Here is a 27,256-nt window from a genome sequence, read left to right as displayed (position 1 = left end):
AGTTTCATTTTTTTTTTCTTTCATTTGGGGTGCATGGACTATGCCCCACATTTTTGTATATAGTTAGTAATTAGGTAGGTTTCATTGTAGGTATGTCGTTGGTCTCATGGACCCTGGATTTGCTATTTGTACATAGTTTTACACTGGATTTTTCTCCTTCATCTTTATTTTTCTTCACCATGGAGCAATGGATATTACGCTTTTCTTTCCCTTTGGATTTGCTTTGTTGGACAGTGACTTTGGACACATTTTCATTTGGATTAATTTGGATTCTCATTTTTTTATTTATAATTTTTTGGGACATGCTGCATTTTCATTATTATTGGCATTATTGTGCATTTTTATTTCATTCCCTTCATTTTGACTTGATTACATTTTTGTTTCTTACTTCAATGTGTGGTCTTCTCTCATTGGTTTCATGCATGTCACAATGTGGGTTTTCTCAGTCATGTCTTGCCATTGTGTGGGTCGGACAGACTTGTACTCATGCGCATATTGCTTATTTGTGATCTATCATGTAATGGGGATTTCAATTTGGAGTGGATGTAAAGCTTGGTTGGGTGTTTGGACTGGGGTGCTGTGGGGTGGGATTTGTGTGGCCATAAGAGCCAGGGATCTGGATTGTGATGATGTGTTGGCTGGGGGACATGTGCCTGGGCCTGCTGGCAGGTGCCCGTCAATGATGGGGGGGTGGGGGTGCAGGGGGACATGTGTGGGGCCTGCTGGCAGGTGCCCTGCACTGCTGGGGGGTAGTGGTGCAGGGGGACATGTGTGGGACATGAGTGGTGGCCTGCTGACAGGTGCCCCTGACTGCTGGGGGGTGGGGGTGCAGGGGAACATGTGTGGGACATGTGTGGGGGCCTGCTGGCAGGTGCCCCTGACTGCTGGGGGGTGGGGTGCTGGGGGACATGTGTGGGACATGAGTGTGGGCCTGCTGGCAGGTGCCCCTGACTGCTGGGGGGTGGGGGTGCTGGGGGACATGTGTGGGACATGAGTGGGGGCCTGTTGACAGGTGCCCCTGACTGCTGGGGGGTGGGGGTGCAGGGGGACATGTGTGGGGGCCTGCTGGCAGGTGCCCCTGACTGCTGGGGGGTGGGGGTGCTGGGGGACATGTGTGGGACATGAGTGGGGGCCTGCTGGCAGGTGCCCTGCACTGCTGGGGGTGGAGGTGCAGGGGGACATATGTGGGACATGAGTAGGGGCCTGCGGGCAGGTGCCCTTGACTGCTGGGGGGTGGGGGTGCAGGGGGACATGTGTGGGACATGTGTGGGGGCCTGCTGGCAGGTGCCCCTGACTGCTGGGGGATGGGGGTGCAGGGGCACATGTGTGGGACATGTTTGGGGGCCTGCTGGCAGGTGCCCCTGACTGCTGGGGGGTGGGGGTGCTGGGGGACATGTGTGGGGGCCTGCTGGCAGGTGCCCTGCAATGCTGGGGGTGGGGGTGCAGGGGGACATGTGTGGGACATGAGTGGGGGCCTGCTGGCAGGTGTCATGCACTGCTGGGGGGTGGGGGTGCTGGGGGACATGTGTGGGGGCCTGCTGGCAGGTGCCCTGCACTGCTGGGGGTGGGGGTGCAGGGGGACATGTGTGGGACATGTGTGGGGGCCTGCTGGCAGGTGCCCCTGACTGCTGGGGGGTGGGGGTGCTGAGGGACATGTGTGGGAGCCTGCTGGCAGGTGCCCCTGACTGCTGGGGGACATGTGTGGAGGCCTGCTGGCAGGTGCCCTGCACTGCTGGGGAGTGGGGGTGCTGGGAGACATGAGTTGGTGATCATATTGCAACGTGACATGTGGCTTGGCTGGGGGGCATGCCCATGGTGGATGGGCTGCCTGCAGGACATGACCAGGGGTGCAGGGTCGTCCCCTGTGGTGTGGGGCACCTGCAGGGGCCGTGGAGGGGGTAGAGGGGACACCTGGGAGGACCCACATTGCCAATTCACGTGTAGGACTCCCTGCGTACCCCCGAAATATGCGTTCCCCGCTCTGACAGCAAAATCGCGTGTGAAACTTCATGCGCAGCCTGGTAATACACGTACCCTACTCCAATCGCGTGGGAAACTTCCCACGCACCCCTGAAATACACGTACCCAGGCCAATTGCTTGTGAAACTTCCCGCGCACCCCTGAAATACACGTACCCAGGCCAATCGCGTGTGAAACTTCCCGCACACCCCTGAAATACACGTACCCAGGCCAATCGCATGAGAAACTTCCCGCGCACCCCTGAAATACACGTACCCAGCCCAATCGCGTGTGAAACTTCCCGCGCACCCCTGAAATACACGTACCAAGCCCAATCGCGTGTGAAACTTCCCGCGCACCCCTGAAATACACGTACCCAGGCCAATCGCGTGTGGAACTTCCTGCGCACCCCTGAAATACACGTACCCAGGCCAATCGCGTGTGAAACTTCCCGCGCACCCCTGAAATACACGTACACAGCCCAATCACCTGTGAAACTTCCCGCGCACCCCTTCAATACACGTACCCAGGCCAATCACGTGTGAAACTTCCCGCGCACCCCGGAAATATGCGTACCCATCCCAATCGCGTGTGAAACTTCCCACGCACCCCTTTAATACACTACCAAGCCCAATCGTGTGTGAATCTTCCCGCGCACCCCCAAAATACACGTACCCAGGCCAATTCTGTGTGAAACTTCCCGCGCACCCCTGAAATACATGTACCCAGGCCAATCGCGTGTGAAACTTCCTGCGCACCCCTGAAATAAACGTACCCAGGCCAATCGCGTGTGAAACTTCCGGCGCACCCCTGAAATACACGTACCCAGGCCAATCGCGTGTGAAACTTCCCGCGCACCCCCGTAATACACGTACCCCACTCGCACAGGCCCTTTCACGTGTGAAAGTTCCTGCGAACCCCGTAATACACGTACCCTGCTGAAATCGCGTGCGAAACATTCCGCGAACCCCAGTAATACACGTACCCCACTCGCACAGGCCCTTTCGCGTGTGAAACTTCACACGCACCCCAGTTATACACGTTCCCCGCTTGGCGTTTGCTGTTTGGCAGCCCTGTAAACCGGTCCAGGGTTAGCGCAGCCCTTTGTGCTGAATTGGGAATTTTGATGGCTTTTCCTTGCGCAAGGGCGTTCTTGGGGGCGTAACTGGCGCTGCTGCAGGGTCACTGCGCCACGGCTGGTTTTGGAGGCTAAAATCCATGAATACGCTGTGCACGGAAATCGATTTTAGCGCACGCGGCTGGTGCAGACATTGGCACGTGCACACTGTGCGCCAGCCGCGTGTGCCGCTTTTGTGCGAAGTTCTATGAATTATCCTGAAGATCTGAAACATTTTCCAATTTAGTTCCATTTAGCACCCATTTTCCCTTTGTTACATTTCTAGTTGCTGATATATTCAGTTTTTGATTTTTTAAACGTTGTGTGTGGCATACTGTAAAATGACGGTTAGCAAACGCTGAAAACCAACCATGGTACGATCCAGCAGCAGGAAGTCCTCTGCATAGGCTTACCACCAAATTTGTAGCAAGCTTATATTGGTTGAAATGAATGCCAGGTGTTCAATAGATTCTCCCATGCCTGAGACGTATAGGTTAAATAAAAAGGAGGCTAAAATGCACCTCTGCCTTAGTACGTTCTTGGCTGGTATTTCTTTAGTCATTTACCCCATTTGTTTAATGTAACTCGTACCACTGTGGAGGTATGGAGCCCAATTAGGAGCTTCAAAAGACCAGATGGAATGTCCCAAGCATCCAATTTTGACAATAGAAACGTTCTAGTTACCAAGTCGAATGCCTAGCTATGGTCTATTGTTGTGACACAAATGGATGTCTAACTGCCATCTAGTACTAAATGCTGACAATGTTTCAGAATACACCAGTTCAGAGTTGTTCCATGGCCCTCTCTGAATCCTGTTTGCCATTTGCTGAGACACCCAGCCGTTACCGCCCAATGCTTGAGTTGTTTTAGAAGCATTGCAGCATATATCTTGACATGACGCGAAGCCCACTGCAATTTACTTTATAGTTGCAGTGCCATTAATGTTTTCCGATAGCACCACCTGAGCACAGCGGACACGAGGATCAAAGGACCCAAAAGGAAAGATAAATGTAAACTGCCACTGCAAGAGACGATGATTTCACCATGCGATAGACACAGTAATGGCACTGCAACTGCAAAGTAAATTGCTGTGGGCTTCGCGCCACAATTGAAGCAGAAGAACTCAGGCAAAGAAGAAAATGGAATACTGCTGCAGTTTATGAAAAGGAAAATAACACCCAATGATTGGGATGAATCTATGACCAAATAAAGGAAAGGCATTATACAATCACACGTGTGTCAGGCAATAATAAGAAGCCGAGTCCTCATCAAGAAACTGTAAATGAAGTCAAGATGCCCAAATCCAACTTGTCTGTGAATGAAAAGATGGTGTAAAACATAATTTCAAAATAAGGGGTTCTTGTGACACAATCACAAAATTTGAAAGAAATTGCTTTGTCCTGAAGATGGCTACAACAACAGAAAAAGGCACTAGGTATAGTACCTCATATATCTCTAAACAGCCGAAACATATGTCGACAATACCAAAGGCTATAACACCATGCCTAATTGATGGAGATTAGAACTCCGAATCTCCCTAGTAAATAACGTGACCAAATAGCAACCTTATCGCAATAGAGAGAATAAGAAATTAGTATCATTTGCACAGTTTGTGTTCCGATTGGCAATCTTGAAGAAGGATAATGGAGTTTGCGGAGGACCCTAGGATCACGCAGTATCCCCACTTCTTTGAAACAAACCTTTATGATAAAATCCTGTGTGTGAAATGTATAATTTTTATGAGTTTGTGGTAACTGTATATATTCGCAGTTGTTTGACTGCATTTCTTTTTAAAAAGAAAAGAGATTTATTGCAAATTTAAATTTGAATAAACTTTGTTTTATACTGCAAGGGTGTGGAGTAAGTTCAAATTACCTGTCTAAAGAAATGTGTAAGTTTTCAGGCATCAGTTGGTGCACGTTCCTTAATAAGTTGTATGGAGGGAGGGGTAATTGCCTTCATAGCTTTTATCTTATGTAGAAACGTAGGAGGCACTGTGGAATCTGTCTCGTTTCTGACCTATTCAATGTCAGAATAAATTGGGCGGGAATGCAGAGAATTTCCATATGTGTAATCACCCTGATTCTTCGACATTCGCACACATAAACTGGAATACACTCTCTCTCTCTCTTCGTTCCATTACTGTCTATTCAACTTTTCCGGTCTCTCTACGATCTCACCTTCTCTTATCTGGTTAAGAAGGATTTTTACAATTGCTGAAATATTCTGTGTTTTAAATATTGATTTCATTATTTGTACAGTTTTCTGTTCTTATGCACAGCGCGTTGGCGTAAGGCGCTATATAAAATAAAATACAAAAATACAATTGATAAAGTATATTTACAGGCGAAAGTGTAGAGCTAGTGTGATACAATGCTTGATTAAGAATTTGGCAGTGTGGTAAGAAAATAGGGTAATTAATGTTGTTACCTCCACTTTTACAGCAATGTGAACTTCAAAGTTTCACACCTGAAACTCCTTGAGACCACTTGTCAGGGGAGTTGCTAGGTCTGGAAAAGACCCGGGGCTACGCTGATGTCGGAACTGTTGGGACTGGGGGCTAGCTAGTCTTTTGGCTGTAGCTCCTGAGATTCTATCCGGGGCTACAACCAAAAGATCAGGGGCTATAGCCCCCTTAGTCCCCCCTAGCAACGCCCCTGCCACTTGTGATGCCAAAACCTTCACCACCCAAAAATGCTTTGCTTGGTGTGACATTACCATATGCACTAATACTACGTGCAGCTATATGGCAGGTCCCCATAGAGTTTTATGGGACTCAAAAAGGGGAATAACTTAAGGGTCCGCATGACTCTAAATCATGGAGACCCTTCCATTTACTGCATGTTTACTGCATGAGGTAACGGTAAAAGAGTTTGGTGGTATTACCGAGATAATAAACCCAAGCTCTTAACCAGGCCCAGAATTGTCCTTCACCCTAAACTTTATTCTTTTGGACAGGGATACAACTCTATTTGTTGAATTGGGATGCACTAAAAGCAAAACCTAATTTTGGTATGCATTGCATCAATTAACCAATACGTCAATAAAATAGCAAATCAAAATGTGTTTTTTGCCCGAAATGTTGATAAACAGATTGATTTCTAATGAAACCTAAAAGAGAGCTCCAAGAGCACAAATAGACTAGTTGTGTCATAAAACAGTGCCTCATTGTTTCATGTATGCTTTCATACTTCTAGAGAAAAGAGGACCAGGATTAACAGTGCGTTTTTGCTGAATGACAATACACTGGAATTTGTGCAGATCCCTGCGACCCTGGTTGCACCGACGGAATCCTCAGTCACCGTCTGGCTGATCGTGTTTGGCGTCATCTTGAGCATCGTTGTGGCTGGAATCATCTTCCTGGTTGTGTCAGGAATCAGAAAAGGCAGAGCGTAAGTGGTTATGCTGCTTTTTAAAAACGAAAATGTACCAACCAGAGTAGATCTGACATATGGCAAGATGGCTTAATGGCCATTTATATTGTTTACACATGTGTTGTCTTCAAATCTTCCAACGTATTAAGGAGCTAATTTTCTTGAAATGAGTAATTTGGTGGCGGATAGCCATTACGTGTTGACATACACGTAGACGGCTCCCCACCACCAACTTTCCATCATTTGCACAGCGAAGTGCAAAAGTGCAGGTCAATAGGCGGCGTACACGTGTGTAGGTTGCCTTTTGCCCTGCACTTTTACACTCCGCTGTGCAAAGTGAGTAAACGCTGCGTGGCTTTCGTGCATGTCGGGCAGGTTTTAATTTCAATAGTGAATACTGCTTACCATGCATGCATGCATGCATGGTAAGCAGAGTTCACAATTATAATTAAACCCTGCCAGCCACACAAACAAATCTGGCAGGCTTTAATTGTAATTGTCAATGCTGCCTGCCATATGAGCATGGCAGGCAGCATACACAATGGGTCCCTATGGGGTCTGGCTGCTTTATGCTGGTGCATTAAGCAGGCAGACCCCACAGGGATCTCCAGGATTTGCACAGGCATGAAAATCCACACCAGCACAGATAGTGGAGCATTTGTATGGCAGATGCGAAGGGAGGCAGCCCCTCCTCTTTGCCATACAAATGATTGAAAATGTGGCGTAGCGTGAAATGAAGGCGTTAAAACCTTGCTCAAGGGGTTTTATGCCATTCCATTCACGTTACTGCTCATAGGAGCATGAGCTACAAACTGTCATCACGGTTTGTACTGATAGAGATAAGACCGTGATTAAAATGACCAATAAGTTAAGGAAAGTCATGATTATTAAACTCTGAAAAAGAGAGCTCTTGGCTCTGATTTAAGGAATGGTGAAAACCCACTTGGATAAATTGGGCCAACAACAACCATTTTTATGGGTCATTATGGGTTTTGCAACATTTCTGCATTATTGATTACTCTTCCCACAACATATTTTCCTCTCCCTCTGTGCACCTGGCTGGCTGTAGTAACAAGGTGCAGGCTACATTCTATGACTTAAGTGGAAGTAAGCGAAAACATGAAACTAACAGAGACTTTTCCGAGTGCCTTAAAGGCGCCTGCAGTGGTAGCACGTGTCACATGAACTGAAAATGTTGTTTGTATACATCGTCTCTACAGAAGAAAGAAAAGAAGATTTGGCCATAACTCTGGATTAAACTATGGGCCAGGAGCTCTGTGAGGACAATGGCATCACACACCACTCCCTGAAGACACTGACCACATCAGCAAACGATAAAAACCTAGCAAAAGTGCAGTGAGAGCAGTAACTGAGCACTGAGAATTAGTAGAAAAGTGTTTTAACCTCAAGGTTTCTTTAATTCAAGGAAATAACCACGAATAAAGAACCACATATTGTCTTGGTAAGCTAAAGAGGCTAAAACACTAGCTTCAAGATCACTAGATCAAGTAGCACTTGAAAGTAGAAGAATTGATTGGGGAAGTCATTTCAGGACTGCACTACAGTACTTTAATAGAGTGAAAATGGACATGACAAAGTTGAGACAGTTTCTTAATGTACATTTCTTAAATAAGTTGAAACCCACACCTTTTAGAAAAATGTAGAGATATTAGTCAGACCTTGTAAAGATAGGTATATTATTGTAGAACAGGAAAGACAGAATACTGTACTGAAAGAACTGTAAATGGAAGCCTTTGTAATGAAGACCATGGGATGCGTGAGAGCAAGGAGATAAGCAGTGCAGCTTCAATTTAAGGTGGAGGGAATAATATGAAAAGAAGCACAGGATATAAAGAAGGAGATTGAATGTGCTGAAAACATAAAGGAAATATCAGCAACATCAAGACCTATTCCCTCCTCAATAGAAGTACAACATTATAGTTGTATTATAGTGATATTAGCAGCCGGAGTGCCAGAGAAATTGCGCGCAGAGCGTATGCAACTTAGTGAAGTAAGCCCTCCCGGGCCATATAGGAATGTTGCAAAAGGTGTATAAGAGCTTGGGGAGCAAGATCATTTTAATAAGGGATAGACGACCAGCGACGGACAATGGGAGAGTGCGCCATCGTGAAATTTTTATCTCAACTGTTCGTGCTACAGCTGAGTAGTTATCGGCAAGCAGGGTGGGCTTAGTGAGGGACATCTGCACCCCAAGGTATCTCACACTGTGAAAACAAAGAAATTGATATGAGGCTGGGAAGCCCAAAAGAAACACACCAACACAGGTTACAAAGGACATAGAAGTGCTTTATTTAAAAGCTACAACAGTTACCAAAAGTCAATTGACAAACGGATAGCTATTCGGCTCTCAGAGTAACGTAACGAACTTCAACAAAGGTTCGATGCATTAGTAGAGAGACCGTACATTGGAATACTGGGGCTTTTATATCCTTTATCCAGCCCTCGCGGGTTAACCATTCTTGGGACCAGGCCTAGGGTTCCTTGCCAGGTCAATCCCATAATGTATGCCTTTTGATTAGTTCCGCTGATACAGTTGTTCATTTACACATAGGTCAGGGATAGGACAAGGTCTCAGTTCGCGACCCCGACAAGTGGCCTACAGGCATATTAATTATTCGTGTGTGCGGAGGTCACAACGGCCAGAATCTCACTCAGAATGTTATTCGGCCTCCATTTTGATGTTCAGGGTGACTTCTACTTTACAAGAGAACCTAAAATGGCGGCTAAATCCAAGATGGCGATTTACACAATTTTTCGTTAAGGTCAAGACCTTGCCGCAGAGTCTATTTACATGATATTTTAGACAACTTGGCGTAGGCCAATACACATTCAAATACTGCGATAGGAGGCATAATATAATTTCAATTCCAACAGACCCTCCTTTTGGCCTATGCCAAGTGCTAATATCATTTCTAATACTTTTGCAAATAACTCCATGTGCTGTCATCCATACATCCCGAATCATTGTCTGTAATATCTATAGCCATTAGGTCGTTCATCAGAACTTCTTGTAACACAAACTCTTTGGATGCTGTATCTGGGGCATATATTCTATGCCCTATTGTGCTCACTGCTTGGGCACAACATCCCCCTAGCATTCCACATATACTCGGAAGACATTGAAAACAGCAACAAAGGAATAGCAGGATCCCCAAAATAACTAAAATAACAGAAAGCACCTTCCAACCCCAAGATCGTAAAGAATCCCAGAACCAGGTGCTAAGATTCCAATCTCCTACAGGGATATGTACTTCAGAACTAAGAATATGCAAGTTCTGTATTGCTTTAAAAATTGTCGGCGAGGAATCTGGTACGAAAACACAGCAAGCGGACCCCACCAAGTTGCATACTCCACCTCGTTCTGCCAAAATGACATCTAATGCCATCCGATTTTGGAGTGCTACCAATCTTATTGCTTTTTGTTCTAATGTCATATTGTAGAGTATGTCCGTGGTTCGGTTGATCATTCTCTCCAGTACCCTTGCTAATCCCCTAATGCTCTCAGAGTTTGTTATTTGTCCCCAAAAGGGCACAACTGATTTTGCTATATCTCCCAATACTTGCCCAGGGGTATCTCCGTTCTTGTCCCGCCGTGGGCGAGCCTTAGAAACCTCCAACGTACTAGCTACAAATACCCCGGGTAACAGAATTCCTAAATAACAGGTTCCCTGCCAATCCTTGGGCAACCAGGGAAATGCTAAACTACCACAAACAAAGTAAACAGGCCCCCCTACATACAGAGGCCTGTTTTCTCCAGTCAAATTTACAATGTTCATACAACCTTCAAAATCTCCCATTGGCCGAGTGCCGTTTCTTTGTACACAAAAGGGGACTGAGTCAGGGCTATGATTTATAGAGTAGGAAGGAGGCACAGGGTCCTTATTGCCTATTGGAGCCATTTTAAAGGAAATTAAAGTTTGAAAAGGAAGAGACAGTTTATCAGACGGCCTAATAGAAGCGACTTCAGGTCTACTTCTATTTGCAAAAAGCGAGCATCCCAGGGGAGTTAATTCACGTTTCTCGAAATCATTCAAATAAGTTCCATCAAAGTTCCCTGAGATGCTATCATTCCAACGGCCAAAGGATAGTGCTCTAAGAGAGGCATAGCAAGCAGTCGTTAAAGGTAAAGGGTGAATATACCATCCTAGTCCCTTGTTCCCATGTTGCGGTAAATGAGTGCAAATCCAACAATTACTCTTATTAAAAATGGCATGCGTTGCATTCATTACTATCATTAGAGGGTTATTATGATACTTTTGTCTATGTTGGGAGTATCTAGGGGACAGAGTGTGAAGGTGTACAGAGGGAGTCAAAGCAGTTGGTACAATCTCGGTCGGTAGTAAAGGTTTTAGAGGATAGATTTCTTCAAAGTACCAAAGTCCCACAGCAGTAATTACAAAAATAACAATTATCGTTATCAAAACACAGCAGTACGTTTTCGGGGCCCAGGCACATTGTCCATTGTCCAAGTTGGTCACCCCCTTATTCACAAGTCCAGTGCGGGGAGCAGCAGTGGAGGTGGCAGGCATTGTAGTTCCTCAATCGACGACCCCAATGTTCGTTGCTGGCGACGCTACGGTCACGCGATTTCTTAGTCCTTCCCAACCCTAGCCAGCAGAATCCCTTTTTGTTGAACAGAAACTTTCTTATACAAGAGAACACTTCCAATCACTTCCCTTTCCCAAATGCACGGAAAACCCATGCTGTAGTTCTATTTTCTTCGTCGAAGGTTGTACCCAAGATTGTTTGATCCGAAAATAAGGTGTCGTCACTTCCTGAGGGAAGCGACGTGTCGGAGGCGACGGAAGTCGCAGAGCTTGAAACAGTGTTTTCCGGAAGTGATTTTTCAAGAGAGTGCGGAGATGAAATGGACTGTTACCCAAGCTCCACGGGCTCAGAGAGATTCTCCGACGCACTCACAGCGCTGTTTGCTACTCCAAGATCAGAGACTGTAGCATCAGCGAGGGGTTCTGCTTCTTCTGTAACGTGTGGCGTCGGGTGAGGAAGTTTTATTGACATGCGTCGCGTGGATCCAGTGTTTCTTCCCCGCCACCCGCACTGCTGTCCGGGTGACCAACAGCACCTGGTAGGGTCCCTTCCAACGAGGAGCGAGACAGGAAGACCTTTCGTAGGCCTTCACTAGGACCCAACTTCCAGGCTGTATATCGTGTCCTGGGCCCGTGAACCATACAGGTAAAGCTGAGTGCACCTGGTGATAAGTGAAATACAGGTTTTTAGTTAACTGGTTACAGTAGTCTACAAGCAATACATTTTCCACCTCCCTCAGGGCTCTAGGTTTTGGGAGACCCCAAATGTTAGCAGGTCTCCCCATCACTACCTCAAATGGAGAAAGCCCAGTCTTAGTTTGAGGTGTGGTACGCATAGCCAATAATACAATAGGTAGGGCATCTGGCCATTTCAGTTTGGTATCGGCACATGTTTTGGCAAGCTTATTCTTTAAGATACCATTATGTCTTTCCACCAACCCAGCACTTTGAGGATTTCTAGCTGAGTGAAATCGTTTCTCAATACGTAAAGCTGTGCATATCTGCAAAATTACTGCTGCAACAAAATGAGGACCGTTATCCGACCAAATTACCCTTCGGAGCCCAAATCGAGGAAAGAATTCTTTTACCATAATCTTTGCAGTGGTCTTGGCGGTAGCATCTTTAACGGGGAAAGCCTCGACCCATTTACTGAAGGCACAAATAATTACAAGAACATATTTCAGATTGTTACATCGTTGCATCTCAATAAAATCAAAGTGAATGACCTCGAAGGGATCAGAAGGGGGCCCAAAGCTTCCCCTTGGAGTTACTGTCCCCATACCCACATTGTGCTGTAAGCAGATCATGCAATTTCAAACATGTCTTTTTGCAGTCTCCAAAATCTTGTTATTCACCCAAACTTGTTCTAACATTTTCGTGATCTGCTGAGCACACACATGTGTAGGACCGTGTGCCATCGTAACCATTGCCAGTACATATGAATCAGGGAGCAACCATTTTCCTTCAGATGTATCCACCCAACACCCATCATCATCTAGTTTCCCCATTCCTTCGGCCCACCTTTTAGATTCTTCTGCTGTGGCATCAGTTTGAATATCTCGCACAGACCCAATACCTTCATCCATTATATAAGCATCTTTTATTTCCCTCAAAGCATACATGTCCGTGCTAAGGTCTGTGGCCGTTTGCCTGGCTATCAGGTCCGCAAAAGCGCTCCCTTTTCCCACATCATCTATGACCTTACGATGGGCTGCACACTTCATGATCGTTAACTGCCTAGGGAGTGAGAGTGCCGAGAGCAATTGCACTATAAAGGGGCCATGCTGAATCTTGGTCCCATGTGAGGTCAGGAACCCTCTTTCCGACCAGAGCCTCCCAAAGTTGTGAGCCACCCCAAAGGCGTACTGGCTATCGGTGTATATATTTACTATACGCCCTTCGGAGAGTTCACAAGCTCGGGTCAATGCTATAATCTCTGCGGCCTGCGCAAAGTTATGCGAAATTCTCTTAGTTTCAACAACTTTACTCAATGTAGTAACTGCGTAAGCAGCTGTAGATGTACCATCTGAGAGTTTGAAGCAGGAGCCATCACAAAACAGCTCCCCTTCTGCATTGTCCAAAGGAGTATCTATAAGATCTATCCTGCCCTTGGTTTCTTGCTCAGTGGTATACAGGCAGTCGTGTAATTCTTTGCCACCGCAAACAGTGTTTTGCGGGAAAGGTAAGAGTTCAGCTGGATTAAGAACACAACACCTCTTAATTTGAATGTGTGGGGCAAACAGAATTAGTTCATACCTTGTTAACCATGCAGAGGTGAGGTGTTGCGTTTGGGTTTTGTTCAATAGGATATCTACAGAGTGAGGTACCATCAAAATCAAATCATGGCCTAGGACCATTCCCTAACTCTGTTTTACAGACGCGGCAGCAGCAGCGACAGCTCGCAAACATCTTGGCAAAGCGCATGCGACAGGATCAAGGGCGGAGGAGTAGTAGCCGCACGGCCTATTCTTCCCTCCGTGTTCCTGTGTTAACACAGCCAAAGCACATCCATCACATTCATGCACAAACAACACAAAGGCCTTGTCATAATTTGGAGTACCCAGAACCGGTGCAGAGCATAACGCGGTTTTGAGAAGCTCAAATGATCGTTGATGTTCCGATTTCCATGGCAGTGGCAGAGAAATGCCCTTCTTCGTCAAAGCCAACATCGGTTTCATCACTAGCGAAAAGTTCGGGATCCACAACCTACAGTAAGAAGCCATACCTATTAAGGCTCTGACTTCCTTCTGTGTATTTGGAACAGACATGCCAGAAATGTGTTTTATTCTTTCAGGTGTCAACCTTCTCCCCTTCTTTGACAGGAGGTACCCTAAATAGGTGACCTCCTGACAACAATATTGAAATTTTTTGAGCGAAGCTTTATGACCATTTTTGGCTAGATGAACAAGCAACAGTATAGTGCCTTCTTTACAAGCACTTTCAGAATCTGCAGCCAAAAGCAAATCATCGACATATTGAAGCAGTGTACAAGTAGGTGGCAATTCAAGGGTGTCGAGCTGCTCTTTCAAAGATCTACTATAAATGCTTGGACTTTCAGTATACCCTTGAGGTGCCCTAGTAAATGTAAATGAGCGCCCCCCCAAGGTGAACGCAAACAAATATCTACTTTCTTTATGTATAGGGATGCTAAAGAAAGCGTTTTTTAAATCCACAACGCTGAAGTGCGTAGCCGTAGCAGGGATCATTGTCAATATCGTCGTCACATCAGGCAAAATTGGAAATTGTGGGGCGACAACTCTGTTAATAGCACGAAGATCAATTTTGAACCGGTATGGGATTGCATTGTCGCCTTTCTTATATACAGGCAAGATCGGACTGTTACACAAACTACCTGTAATCTCCTCAATCACCCCACGAGGCACAAAATCAGAGACAATGCATTTTAAAGCACGCTCGCCCTCAACTGATATCTTATACTGCGGAATGCGTGGTAGTTTAACTCCATGTTTCAAAACTACCTTAACAGGCTCAATCTGTAGTACCCCGACATCATTGTCGTCAACCGCCCATAAACATTCCGGGACAATGTTAAACTCAGGAGGTAAAGGTCGAATCAGAAACTGAGAATTAGGAAGTTGCTGTGGTGAAACCGTCAGCCGTACTCCATCAGAGGAACAATGAATTACTGCATTCAATTTCTTTAACAAATTCAACCCCAGCAAATTCTCTCCACAGTTCGAAGTCAGAAGAAAAGGGCAATGGTCCGTGAAGGGTCCCAAAGAAACAGACACCGGTGAAGAAACCGGACAAACAATTGGTATACCAGAAAACCCTACGGAAACATTGGTTTGCCCTGACAGTGGAATGTTTGGAACCCGACAATGATCAATGGAGCACTTCTGTGCTCTAGTGTCTATCAAAAACTGGTGTTTCCTATTCCCTACTAATAATTCAACGTAGGGGCCTTTCTGATTAACGGGAATAGGTAAAGGTTCCAAACCCTGCTTCGGGCAGTCCTAATGAAATAGAGTATCGTCAGAAGGAAGCACTTCAGAAAGGTAGGCAGCAGAAGAGTGATCAAATATGTTCCTCGAGTCCACACTCGAGGTCTGATTTTCCCGTGAAAGAGGTTGCTGAGGATCTTGCAAAAACTGACCTCTATCAGGGCCCCCTGCTCCAGGGCGGCCCCTGGGTCGTCTACCCATACTCCCAAACGCACTGTTTGACCTTTGTCGAAGGACGGGGCACTGTGCTCGCCAATGACCTTCCTGGTGGCAATAAGCACATTGATTAATATTCACAGAACCCAAAGGAGCATTTCCTTTTGGGACATACTGACCTCTGGTCTGTATCGTGCCTCCCCTGGGGTTTCTAACAATTTGTTGTAATAATACTTTGGTTTTCAAATCTCCTTTCCTCTTTTCTATTTTCTCCTTCTCATTATTAACACGGTTCTCATAATACTGAGCCATGTGCAAAACCTCAGATTGAGATTTTGCCTGCCAAGCACTCTCAGAGGACATAATCTGTGACTGGATGTCGGCCAACAATCCACGCACAAATTTGTCCACAAACAACCTTTTCCCAGACTCTGTACCCAAATCCTGCCCACTGAAGTCGGAAAATACCTGCTCGAATCTATTAAAGAATTCGGTGGCGCCTTCAGTTTTCCCTTGAACACAGGCCGTAAGCTTGTCCCAAATAATTCTTTTCTCTGGAATTATAGTTTTTAATTTTGCGACAATTCTATCAGGCAAAGTAAGTATTACCTGTGGTGGTTTCTCACCTGCTGGTCTTTCCCCATCAATCCTAATCATATTAGCCCACGTATCTCCCAACCCTGGCACATCGTCTATTGTCCGAACCTGCATCCATACATCTACGAGTAGGAGTACAGGGAATAGCAAGTCAATATCACTTAAGGTGAACACAGAGGACTGTAAGACGGACTCTATCTCTTTGTAAAACCCCGTCGGGTTTTTCCTGATATCGGGAACTGATTGTCTAATAGTGTTCACTTCCTGTCGTGAAAACGGGACGTGAACGAATTGCGATACATAATGTGCAGGGATATCTACAGCGGGTGCACCAGTCCCAGCGTTGGCGGGAATCTCAACCTTTGGGACAAAGGTCGGAGGAACCTCTCTCATAGGCAACTGAGATATAGGTACCTCCGGCCGCTTACCAAGCAACAGAGCCAGGTCGAGCGCTAAGGCAGCCGAAGAAGTGTCGGGCGAAAAAGCCCTTTTACAAATCCCCAACAATTCTATGGGGCAACTAACCTTCTTTCTTACACATTCTTCTTGCAGGTACTGTACCATTACATGAATTACCTTTCTTTGCATTTCTACTGTATACTGACTATACGTGTCATATACTTCATCTGGCGGAATCGATGAATCCGAGATCCATCGAATCGCATCTTTGGTACAAATTCGTACTTCCTCAGGTGCCGATCTACGACACGGAAGAAACCGTTTCTGTACATACATACTGTCGTCTTCGTCATCCTCATCTCGTACTTTCTCAAAGTCCCTCCTATACTCAAACAATCTTTCAACATGACCATATACTTTCTGCTCTGTGTCCCTCGAAAGTGCCAAAGCATTTGGATCTCTCACCCCTTGTGGAAGATCTGAATTCTGTAATCTACCCCACATCACACATAAATGAGTCCCCAAGCCTTCGATAAAAACATTTTTCTCGGGAAAACTGTTCAAATTAGATAATGTAGAAAAAAACATTAATTTGATCACCTTTCTCCATACAGTGCTTAGCCCATGCAAACAATTCCTGTTTCTTATCTGCAGAAACAGTATTACGAGTGACTATCTTTGATCCTGCACCTTGATCAACTTCAGTCAATACGGGACCACTCGGGAGCGGAGGTGCAGGTAAATTTAATAAAGGTGCAACTATCGGCGCAGAAGGAAGGGGCGGTGCGATAGGTGGAGGAACAGCAACTAGAGGACTAGGAACAATAGGTTGTACAGGGGGAACAGGAATAACAGCAGGAACAACAGCAGGAATGGGCAGAGCGCCCAAGAAAGGATCATACGGAGGCGGCGCAGAGGCACCAGGCCTGCATTCGTTTAACAATTTTTCAATAAATTCTTCGGAAACATGAAAATCTTTAGAGGGGTACATTTTCTGGATTCCAAGTGAAAAAGCCCTATCCATATTTTTGACTGATTCTGAATGTTTTTCTTTATCATATAACAACGCTTTTTCAGCATTTGTTTTATTGATGGCGTGCATGTTTATCCCTACTTTTAAGCTGCTGTAACGCTTCTTTTTTCCAATTCTGTAAAACATCAAAGGCTGCAGCTCTAGCCTTCTTTTTTAGCAAGACCGATTCTAGGTATTCAATACGGGAGATCTCAAAACTGCCATTGATTGGCCACTGAAATTCGGAGGCATGTCTGGTCTGTCTGTGCCAAATATCATTAAATACTATACTACCAATGCCATACTTACAGTACATAGTACATGCCGGCAACCCCTCCTGTGGTGCCGGGCGGCTAAATTCCAAAGATTGTCGATCGCTGCGGACCAGAGCCCTAAAGCAGCTAGACAATTTCCCAGGCATTTCACAAAAAATTGGTGTTACCTGGTCAATAATTGTGTCTGCAGATACAATACGCCAAATTCAAATTGTCAGGGTTAAATTAAGAGCCGGGTCACGACTGCACCTGACCAAACCTAAGGAGGACCGTACGGTTTATCAAAGAACTTACCTAATGAATTTTACCTTGTGTTTGGTGGTTTCGAAAAATCTGCCCGCCTCAAAAATGGACCCTCGTCAAGATGCCGTGTCAGACCACACGACTATCGTCCAAGAATCGGATCGTGCAGTGCTGCCGAGGTATCGCGTCTCGTTCGGTCGGGCCCGCAGAATCACACCGTCCGATCCCGGTTCGATAGTCTGCGTCAACCTTCAATGATCCGGCATCAATCTTGAGGGTCCCTATTCGGGCGCCAACTGTGAAAACAAAGAAATTGATATGAGGCTGGGAAGCCCAAAATAAACACACCAACACAGGTTACAAAGGACATACAAGTGCTTTATTTAAAAGCTACAACAGTTACCAAAAGTCAATTGACAAACGGATAGCTATTTGGCTCTCAGAGTAACGTAACGAACTTCAACGAAGGTTCGATGCATTAGTAGAGAGACCGTAAATTGGAATACTTGTGCTTTTATATCCTTTATCCAGCCCTTGGCCAACCCCCTCGCGGGTTGACCATTCTTGGGACCAGGCCTAGGGTTCCTTGCCAGGTCAATCCCATAATGTATGCATTTTGATTAGTTCCGCTGATACAGTTGTTCATTTACACATAGGTCAGGGATAGGACAAGGTCTCAGTTCGCGACCCCGACAAGTGGCCTACAGGCATATTAATTATTTGTGTGTGCAGAGGTCACAACGGCCAGAATCTTACTCAGAATGTTATTCGGCCTCCATTTTGATGTTCAGGGTGACTTCCACTTTACAAGAGAACCTAAAATGGCGGCTAAATCCAAGATGGCGATTTACACAATTTTTCGTTAAGGTCAAGACCTTGCCGCGGAGTCTATTTACATGATATTTTAGACAACTTGGCGTAGGCCAATACACATTCAAATACTGCGATAGGAGGCATAATATAATTTCAATTCCAACAACACCCTCAGGGGCCCAGTGCAGGGGATACTCGTTGGTGGGCTGCAGGGTAGCTTTAGTGAGTGGGAAGATCTTCGATTTGGAATAGTTAATCGTAAATCCGGAGTAGGTGCCGATCCGGGTGATGTCTCTCAGTATGGGATCCAGATGGGTTGTGGGATCTCTGACGTATAATAGGACATCGTCAGCATATAGGGATATTATTTCAGGATTGTCAACCAATCGTACTCCTTTACGCGCGTGCCGTGCTCGGATAAATTCCGTCATCGGTTCTATCACCAATGCGAAAAGGATCGGGGAGAAGGGGCAGCCCTGTCTGGTGCCTCTGAATAGAGTGAACATCTTGGATGTTAGTGAGTTGACTCGTAGCCGCGCAACAGGGGAAGTGTACAATAGTTTAATGAACCCTATCATGTTAGGGCCGATGCCCATTGTTTCAAGGACCAGCCACATATATTTCTAAGAGACCATATCGAAGGCCTTCTGAGTGTCCAGTGTAACCGCTACGGCCTGGACGTCCTGGTCTATACGGGACATGACATTGAATAGTCTCCTGATGTTATGGGAGGTGGACCTGCCGGGGACAAAGCCTGCTTGGTCCTCTTGTACCAAGTGCATCATGATGGGCAGAAAGCGGTTAGCAATGATCTTAGCAAAGATCTTTGTGTCTAGGTTTATGAGGGAGAGAGGTCTATAAGACCCGCACTCGTCCTCAGGTTTACCTGGTTTGAGCAGTACCGTGATGGCCGCTTCCCGCAAGGAAGGGGGAAGGATAGCAGCTCGGAGTGCCTCATTCCAAACCTCCAACAGCCGGGGGGGGCCAGAATAGCCACGTGCTCTCGATAGAAGTCCGCCGTGAGGCCGTCCGGTCCCGGCGCCTTGCCTATGGGCAAGTCTGAGATAGCCGATACTATCTCGTCTAGCATGAACGGGGTATCCAGCTGGTCTCGGGTCTGTGGGGAAATTTCCGTGGTGGGGATCTGGTCTAGGAGTTCTCGCATATGTTGTTCAGTGTGCTCTACGGGCTGGGAATAAAGGGATCTATAGAACTCGGTAAATATATCAAGTATTCGATGGTCCGCCCATTGAGCGTCACCGTTCTGATCTTTTATGGAAGTGATCTGCGTGCGGCCCAGTTCCCCCCTCACAAATGTCGCAAGCGTCTTGCCGGGTCTGTCCCCCTCTCCATATTTCCTAGCGGCCTGCGGGCGGCTGAAATAATGAACTTCGCTGGTCGCTAACGTGTTAAACACCTGGAGCTCGTCAGAGATTTGGGCCAGAGTGGTGGGGTCAGACCCGGAGGAGCAACATTGCTCCAACCTTTTCAGTTTGGCCTCAGATCGCCCAAGGGCGGCTCTAATAGCTTTCAGCACCCCTGCCTCTCGGGAGATAGACATGCCCCTAATGTAAGCCTTAAAAGCCTCCCATCTGACCGCGGCGGTCGTGTCTTAAAGAGAGTTAAGCTCAAAGAAGGACTCAATGTCCGCTAGAATCTCAGATTTAAACACAATGGGCCTCATTACGAGTCCGGCGTTAACCGAGGCGGTAAAACCGCCTGGTTAACGCCGGACTCGTATTACCATTCCGCCTCCGTGACTCCCGGAATTACCGGGGCATCACAACCCCGGTTTTCCGGGAATCACGGAGGCGGAATGGTGTAAATCCCCATTCCCATTGAGTCCTATGGGACTCAATGGGAATCGGGATCATGGAAACACCGGCAGCATCTTGTAATGCTGCCGGTGTTTCCTCGTCCGCCTGCAGGCGGGCGGTGTTAAACCCGCCAGGTCAGACCTGGCGGGAACATCACCTCCCGCCTGCAGGGGTCGGGATCAGGCGGTCCGAAAACAACGGTGGCGGCGGGTTTACCGCCACCGTTATTTCCGGACCGCCACGATCGTAATGAGGCCCAATGTCTTTTGGAGCTTTGGACTTAAAGCACCAGGTGCAGAGTGTTGGGATGGGAATTCCCAGCCCCAAGGACAGTATGATTGGAGAATGATCCGAGAATGTGCGGGGCAAAATGCGTGTATCCTCCACCCTACCCATGACCTCCCTCGAGACCAAAAATAGATCCATCCTGGACGAACTATCATGTACAGAAGAGTAATAAGTGTAGTCTCGCTGCTGGGGGTGAAGTGTTCTCCAGGCATCACAAATGTTGAGCGACTGCATGTGGCCATGCAGCCTGCGCGCCGCGCTAGACAGAGCTCTGGTTGTAGTGGCAGTTCTGTCCAGGGCAGTGTCCAGTATAAGGTTCAGGCCCCCCCCCCATATGATCTGCACCCCCACGAAGCCCAGCAGTATGGTAGTTACAGTGTCAAAGAATTCCGGAGAGTCTACATTGGGACAGTAAGTGTTAACCAGCAAGTACTCTTTATTGACCAGTGTGCAGCGATTGTGAGAACGGCCCTAGATTGCGTGGAGTAAGAAGTAAAGAACCTGGCAGAACCCCATGATGGGGCAACAGCCCTCGGAATGAGGCCATCGGAGTGTGTCTCTGGTAAAAGCAATATCTTGCAATTGTGTCTGTTAGCATATGCAACGATCTTGCGGGCTTTAGTGTGGTTGCTCAGCCCCTGAATGTTCCAGGACATTATGACTGTAGCCATTTCAGAGGTAGGTATCTACAGACACAGTACCCATAAATCAGTGAACATCCCAGCTCCCGTGATGGTATGAGCTCCCAGAGTTGGAACAGCAAGTGGGCATGGGGCCCTTCAGCATGCGCGCCACAAAACCTTGTGTGCCTTTTTGCAAAACAACCCCTTAACCCACCCCCCCACCCTCACCACTAACCATGGATCAGCAGTGCAAAGATCACCCACCCCTAACAATGCACAGTTGGGCCGTCCCGAACCTGGCCCAATCTGCCCGAGGACCAACTGGGGCCAACACACACCAAAAAATTGAGAAAAAACAGTGCAATCGCAATGGGGTGCGCCGTTGCCATGCACCAGCATGCTTGGAGCCAAATGGCTCAGTTGCAAAACGAGCAGTGGTGGCGGACTCGCGGCGCAGGCCCCGCCCGCTAAGCGGGTAATCGGGGACCGCACACGAGCCCCTGCGGTTCCGAAATAGACCAAAACAGTTTCGACAGTCAAATATGGTACATCCCCGCATCTCAAATGCGGGGAACAGGGTATATAACTGAGAGATTAAGGACCTGAACAATAGGAGGACAGAAATTGAGGTAGGACAACAGAACAATGTGAGACCAGCTCTGTGGAGTGCGTAGTAAGGATATGTGCACAAACGCTGCAGCACGCAAGGACTGCAGGGGCAGAGCGTCACAGTAAACAGAGCAGCCTTACCAGTACCACAGTGCAGATTGAGTAAACAAGTTCAATAAGTGTCCACAGTCGGTGCCATTCACAGTTGATTAGCGTCCACACATCCTTCACCAGGGCCCTGAAGCGGTATTTGCATTTCGATGAATTTCACCGCCTCGTCTGGGACTGTGAAAAAGTACAATTTGCCATTATGAGTGAGCTTAAGACGAGCCGGGAATAAGATGGCATACGGTACATTGCGTTCCCTGAGCATTTTCTTGATGCCAAGAAATTGGCGTCTCTCCTGCTGCACCGCCACGGAAAAGTCTGGAAAGATCCTGATGACATGAGACTCCAGTCCCAGCTCCCCTTTCTCCCGCGACAGGCGAAGAATGAGGTCCCTGTCACGATAATTAAGAATCTTGGCTATAATGGGTCTGGGGATGTCGCCAGGTCGGGGTCGCGGCGCAAGGGCCCAGTGAGCCCGCTCCACCGTGAAATAAGGGGAAAGGTCTTTGTCCCCCAGCAAGTCCTTGATTAGTTGTTCGACTGCATCTTCCATGCGCCCCTTCAGGGCAGTTTCAGGGACCCAAATGATGCGAAGATTGTTTCTGCGGGAGCGGGACTCCAATTCATCGCATTTTGCTTTAACACTCTTCATGTCGCGCGATAAGGTGGCCACTGTGTCCTGAAGTACGTGTATCGCATCTTCATTAGTGGAGATCCGGTTTTCCGCCTCAGTAATTCTCGATCCAGCCTGATCTACCCGGGTCTTGAGTGAGGCGACATTCGCATTGATATCGTCAAGCTTCTCATGAAAGGAGGCTAAGTTCTTGGCCATCGATTCCATCATGGCAGTGAGGTCCGGCGCCGCCACCCCCGGATTAGGGTCGTTGTCAAGTTCTTCCTGCGGAGGCGACGTGTGTCCCACCTCCGGTCGAGGGACCGTCTTAGCAGATCCTTTGGAGCGACTCGACATGGCCGGAACCAGAGGGCACGACAAAGCTCGGTCGATGAAGCCAGTGAGTCGGGTATTGAAGAGATCCCGTGAGGGCACGACAGCAGTCCCCGCCGGCTCGTGCCAGGCAGCCCAGCCCATGCCTCCCCCCCCCGCGGTCGCAGATGGGGCACCGGCGCGCCTCGGTCGTCAGCGGCCTAGGCCCCTAGCGGAAAGGACCGTCCGACGGACCAGGGCAGGAGCGAGCCGGCCCACGAGTGTAGTGTGTGCCCCAAGGTGCCAGGGGCAGAGCAGTCAGCAGCGAGTCCAGCGGGAGGCACCCGGTCAGGTCATGGTGAGAGCAGGGCCCAGTGTAGGCCCAATGGCGGTGAGGCACGGCGGGCCAAGGATCTGCAGTTACGAGAGTTCGATTTCTCCCAGAACTCGACGTGCGGATAGAGCTCGATGGCCACAGTAAAGCGATCGTAGCAGGTACACAGGATCCAAGGCAGAACCGCAGAGGTCAACGGATAAGAGGCGGCTAGGCACGGAGCTCTTACGCTAGGCAGCCATCTTGCAGGCTGCTCAACAGCGCCCCCCAGAGTATAGAAAGTAAGAGTGTGTAATAAATTTGCTGGAAGCAGCTATGTACCTGTATTAGGATAAGATATTTTTCAAAATTAACCAGCGTGTGGGAGCCACTCTACTGACTATGAACATGGTTTAAGTAACCTGTTCTATGGATTCTTCCACTCGGGATGGGCAACAACCACGTTTTAACTCCCTGCACCCCTCACCCACAAGGGTAGCCAGCACTGACATGCTAAGCAGTTCTCCTCTGAACAAGAGTACCATCAGTAACCCAAGACCCATGTTTCAGCCTTGTTGGGCCTCTTCGGTGAGGTGAAGCTGAGTCTCTCTAAGTCACAGTGAGCATGAGGTCCACGTCTGGATTACCCTTGGCTAATTAGGGTGAAACTCCAACTTTTTCTAAATGAACAAGTGTGTGAGAGTCACTCTACTGAGAATGAACATTGTTCAAATAGCCCAATCTATGGAATGGCACTCCAAGATCACATGTGTTGACCACGTAATAAAACCAAGCCCATATAATTCTAATAAATATTATGCAGTCCAGGCATAAAGAAAATATATCAAAGCAAGAAAATAGATTAATATGCAGGTAGATTCTGATTGGACCTGACACCTCTCAAATAACTGATGGTAAATATGGGAACTGCACCCCTTTACTGAATTGTTGATCTACAGCAGTGGTATTCAAACCTTTTCATACCAAACCTCCCCACCCCGCTGGCCCCTTGAGTAAAAACATTGTTTCTGGTCCCCCCACCTAGGGGATGGCTCCCTCTAGGGCTCCCAAATTAAGTCCTGGGCAGCCTAAGCTCTTTAAAATATAAGCAGGTTGTCTACTGTTTATATTTTCTATTCAAAGCAGACACTTTATTCTATTAATAATATTAATCTTAATCCCTTTTATAAAAAGGGCGTGCCGCCCTGGATATCCTGCGCCCCCCCCTTAGGGGGTCAGCCTCCGAGTTTGAAGACCCCTCCCAGTTTGTAGACCACTGATGTAGAAGATGGCTCAAACCTTTTTTGTAGAAGAGGGCTCAAACCTTTTTTACAATGCCCTTAGAAGCTCAAGGTATCATGTCATTCTCAAATGAAGCATGTGTTTAGTTTAGCAGACACCGTATTGGAGAATAATGACAGAGTCGTGAACTGGATGAAGTTTATGCTGAAACACATCTTTTAATTTGTATCTTTTTTGTTGTTATTTCCATTATCCAGGATCACACCGACATTGTTCCACATCCTGATCTGATTTTTACTGAATTGCATGATTTCCATACATTTTCTAATGTATGCTTCAGCAGCCATCTGCTTCACTACTATTTTATTATTCTCCCATTGCATTTGCTGTGGCGGCGTTACTGTTTCTGCTAAACTAAACACATACCATAAAGGATTGCACTTCCTAGTTCACACTCTCATTAATACACTGTTTGTCCTCCGAACAGTTCCTTGATCTGATGTTATTCATTTAGGTTTGGACACTAGGATTTTGCACAGATAGCTCCATCATCGTGTATAGGCAATGACATGGATTTACTGTAGCTAATTACGGAGAGTTTCTTGCAGTCTAACATTGGTATGTGATCCTGTATGGCCTATTCTAATGGCCCCTCAATGGTCTCTGCCTACTGTGTCAGTGCAGGTAACTTCTTCTGTCCAAACCTTCCTAAGTGGAAAGATCACTCTGCTCCTGTAATCCCTCCTAATTTCATAATTGGGTCACACTTTCCAGGAAAACCTGATAACCCCTATGCTGCTTTGTCTAATAGTTTATTTTTTCCTAGATAGAGGTTTATAGGGCAACACCATATGGGCACATTATTGTGAGGGCATCTTCATTGTCATATCATCATGAATAATGTTTTGTAGATTATAGGGTTCCATCCTAATTACCATGCTCTTTCAAAAATGACAACACAGTCAATTGTCATCTTTTCGTAACCTCACCTGCCATGCCTATGAACTAAAGCCCATATTGCCATGGAAATTGCATACTTAGTGATCCACTCTTTCACTCTCACATATCTCTTTGAATGCCGGGTGATCTCTGCACTCGGGTTTGTGTGTCTGGATGGTTCACTATCTATTCCTCATCATCGGTTCTCCAGCTTGTTTGGCCTCTGGGGGGATCTTACTAGGGCAAGCGTGCCACTACCACTCTCCTGATTCTAAGAGCAGGTTTCAAGGTTTCTTCCTAAAATGTTTCTATCAAGCTGGTGTCACTGATTTCCTTATATAAGACAACCCTTGCATTTTAAAAGATCCTATACCTCCTGTTTTCAATCTCATCTGAGAATTCTCCATTAATAAAGGCCAAAGTGGAAAAACCCATTAAAATGGTACTTGGCTATACTGTTTAAGCCAGTCAGAAGACAAACATCTAGGAAGAAGGGGAGGTTGGAGGAGAACAAGGTTTCTGTGATGCCTAAATTATGTATGTTTAGGTCTTCAATTACTTTCCACCCTTCACGTATTTGGTTATAGTTTGTTTCCCTGTGTGAGAGAGTGTATGCCAAATGTGGGACCCTTGCTCGTTGCACCAAAGGGAACCAAGCTGAACTTCACTGATGAGGCCCAACAAGGCCGAAACATGTCTGAGGTTGCTTGTATTTCGATACAGAGGGGACTGAGCTGGGCTGCTACCATCATTGATGACAGTACCTGACTGATTTGCATATGTCTGGACCCCTTTTGCAATGGCGCAGATGGGCTAAAAAACTGTGGTGTGCAAGGTTTCCCAGAGCAATTCAAGTGGTTCAGATTCATTCAAAACCATGCACCAATCACTTTTTTGGTTAAAGTAGGTCTTCAAGTACATCATGCGTATTTCCTGCGTGCTTAGCCGCAGATCTGATGTTCAGTGTGCCTATGTTGAGGATGTTTTTGGTTTTGTTGATTTTCCCATGCGAGGAATCAAAATTGGAGGGCTAACTTCCAGTAAATTAGTAGGGGAGAGCCATATCTGGTCACAGGTTGAGTCGCAAAGAGCTATTTGTTATCACTGCCTACCCAGGAGACAGAGGTGTGCATGAGAGACCGCATGCGAGGAGCAATAAGCATTAGTAGTGTGATAATTAACCTCCTCAACCGGAATGGGAATGACCTGTCATTGCCATTAGTAGAGATATGGGTGGATAATGCAAAAGCCGCAGAAGGGACCCCAGTAAACATTAAACGTGGGAAGGTGCTTTGGATGCCCCTGAAACATGATGGTACCATTAGTATAGAAATTAAACACCAGTTTAGCCTCTGAATGTAACCAGTATGCCATTTTCCATGTGGTCCTTCATTCATCGGGGTAGCAAGTGGGGGGTGCGATAAGCATAGAAGAGGGTTTATGCTATTTATTGTCCTGTGTAAGTGCCTGAAATTGGGTTGTGTCAATTGTATTTAGAAGACACTGTTTTCCTTTTGTCTAGCATTGTTCGTTGTGCGCTAACTTGGGAAGGTGAAACAATGGTAATGTGGTAGCAAGTACTCTGAATTTACTATACTACAGTACACTGGCCTACCTGTGAAGCAGTTATCTTACTGCCACGGAGTTTGCAAGCAGCACAGAAGCCTAAGTGTGCACACAGCCTAACAGATGACACTGAAATAGCATAGGGTAAAATAATCACTGATACCGATGGTTTAGCAATCCATGATATTGCAAGTAACATAACACTGTAAAAGATTACTACTAGTAACAAATGATAGGTACCCTGCAGGCTATGCTTCAAAAGTTTGTACACATAGGCTACTACATTGCCAACGGTGTTAAAAGGCAGGGTAGTAATTTGCAAAAGGTGTAACATGCAGGGAGGTACAT

General features: G+C 46.7%; 1 protein-coding gene across 2 annotated transcripts in view; it reads left to right on the top strand.

Annotated features, from left to right (window-relative positions):
- The window catches only part of CLTRN (collectrin, amino acid transport regulator), a 382,340-nt gene that overhangs the window by 216,262 nt on the left and 138,822 nt on the right, over positions 1-27,256 (top strand). For both annotated transcript variants that reach the window (XM_069636785.1, XM_069636786.1), the window contains one exon: positions 6,274-6,468. In XM_069636785.1, the coding sequence (XP_069492886.1) occupies positions 6,274-6,468 (195 nt within the window). The remainder of the gene's footprint in view (positions 1-6,273; positions 6,469-27,256) is intronic.

Source organism: Ambystoma mexicanum, chromosome 7p (assembly GCF_040938575.1).
Source record: "Ambystoma mexicanum isolate Mex_15411 chromosome 7p, UKY_AmexF1_1, whole genome shotgun sequence".
NCBI classification, from domain to species: domain Eukaryota; kingdom Metazoa; phylum Chordata; class Amphibia; order Caudata; family Ambystomatidae; genus Ambystoma; species Ambystoma mexicanum.
This window is presented reverse-complemented; position numbering and strand designations above follow the sequence as displayed.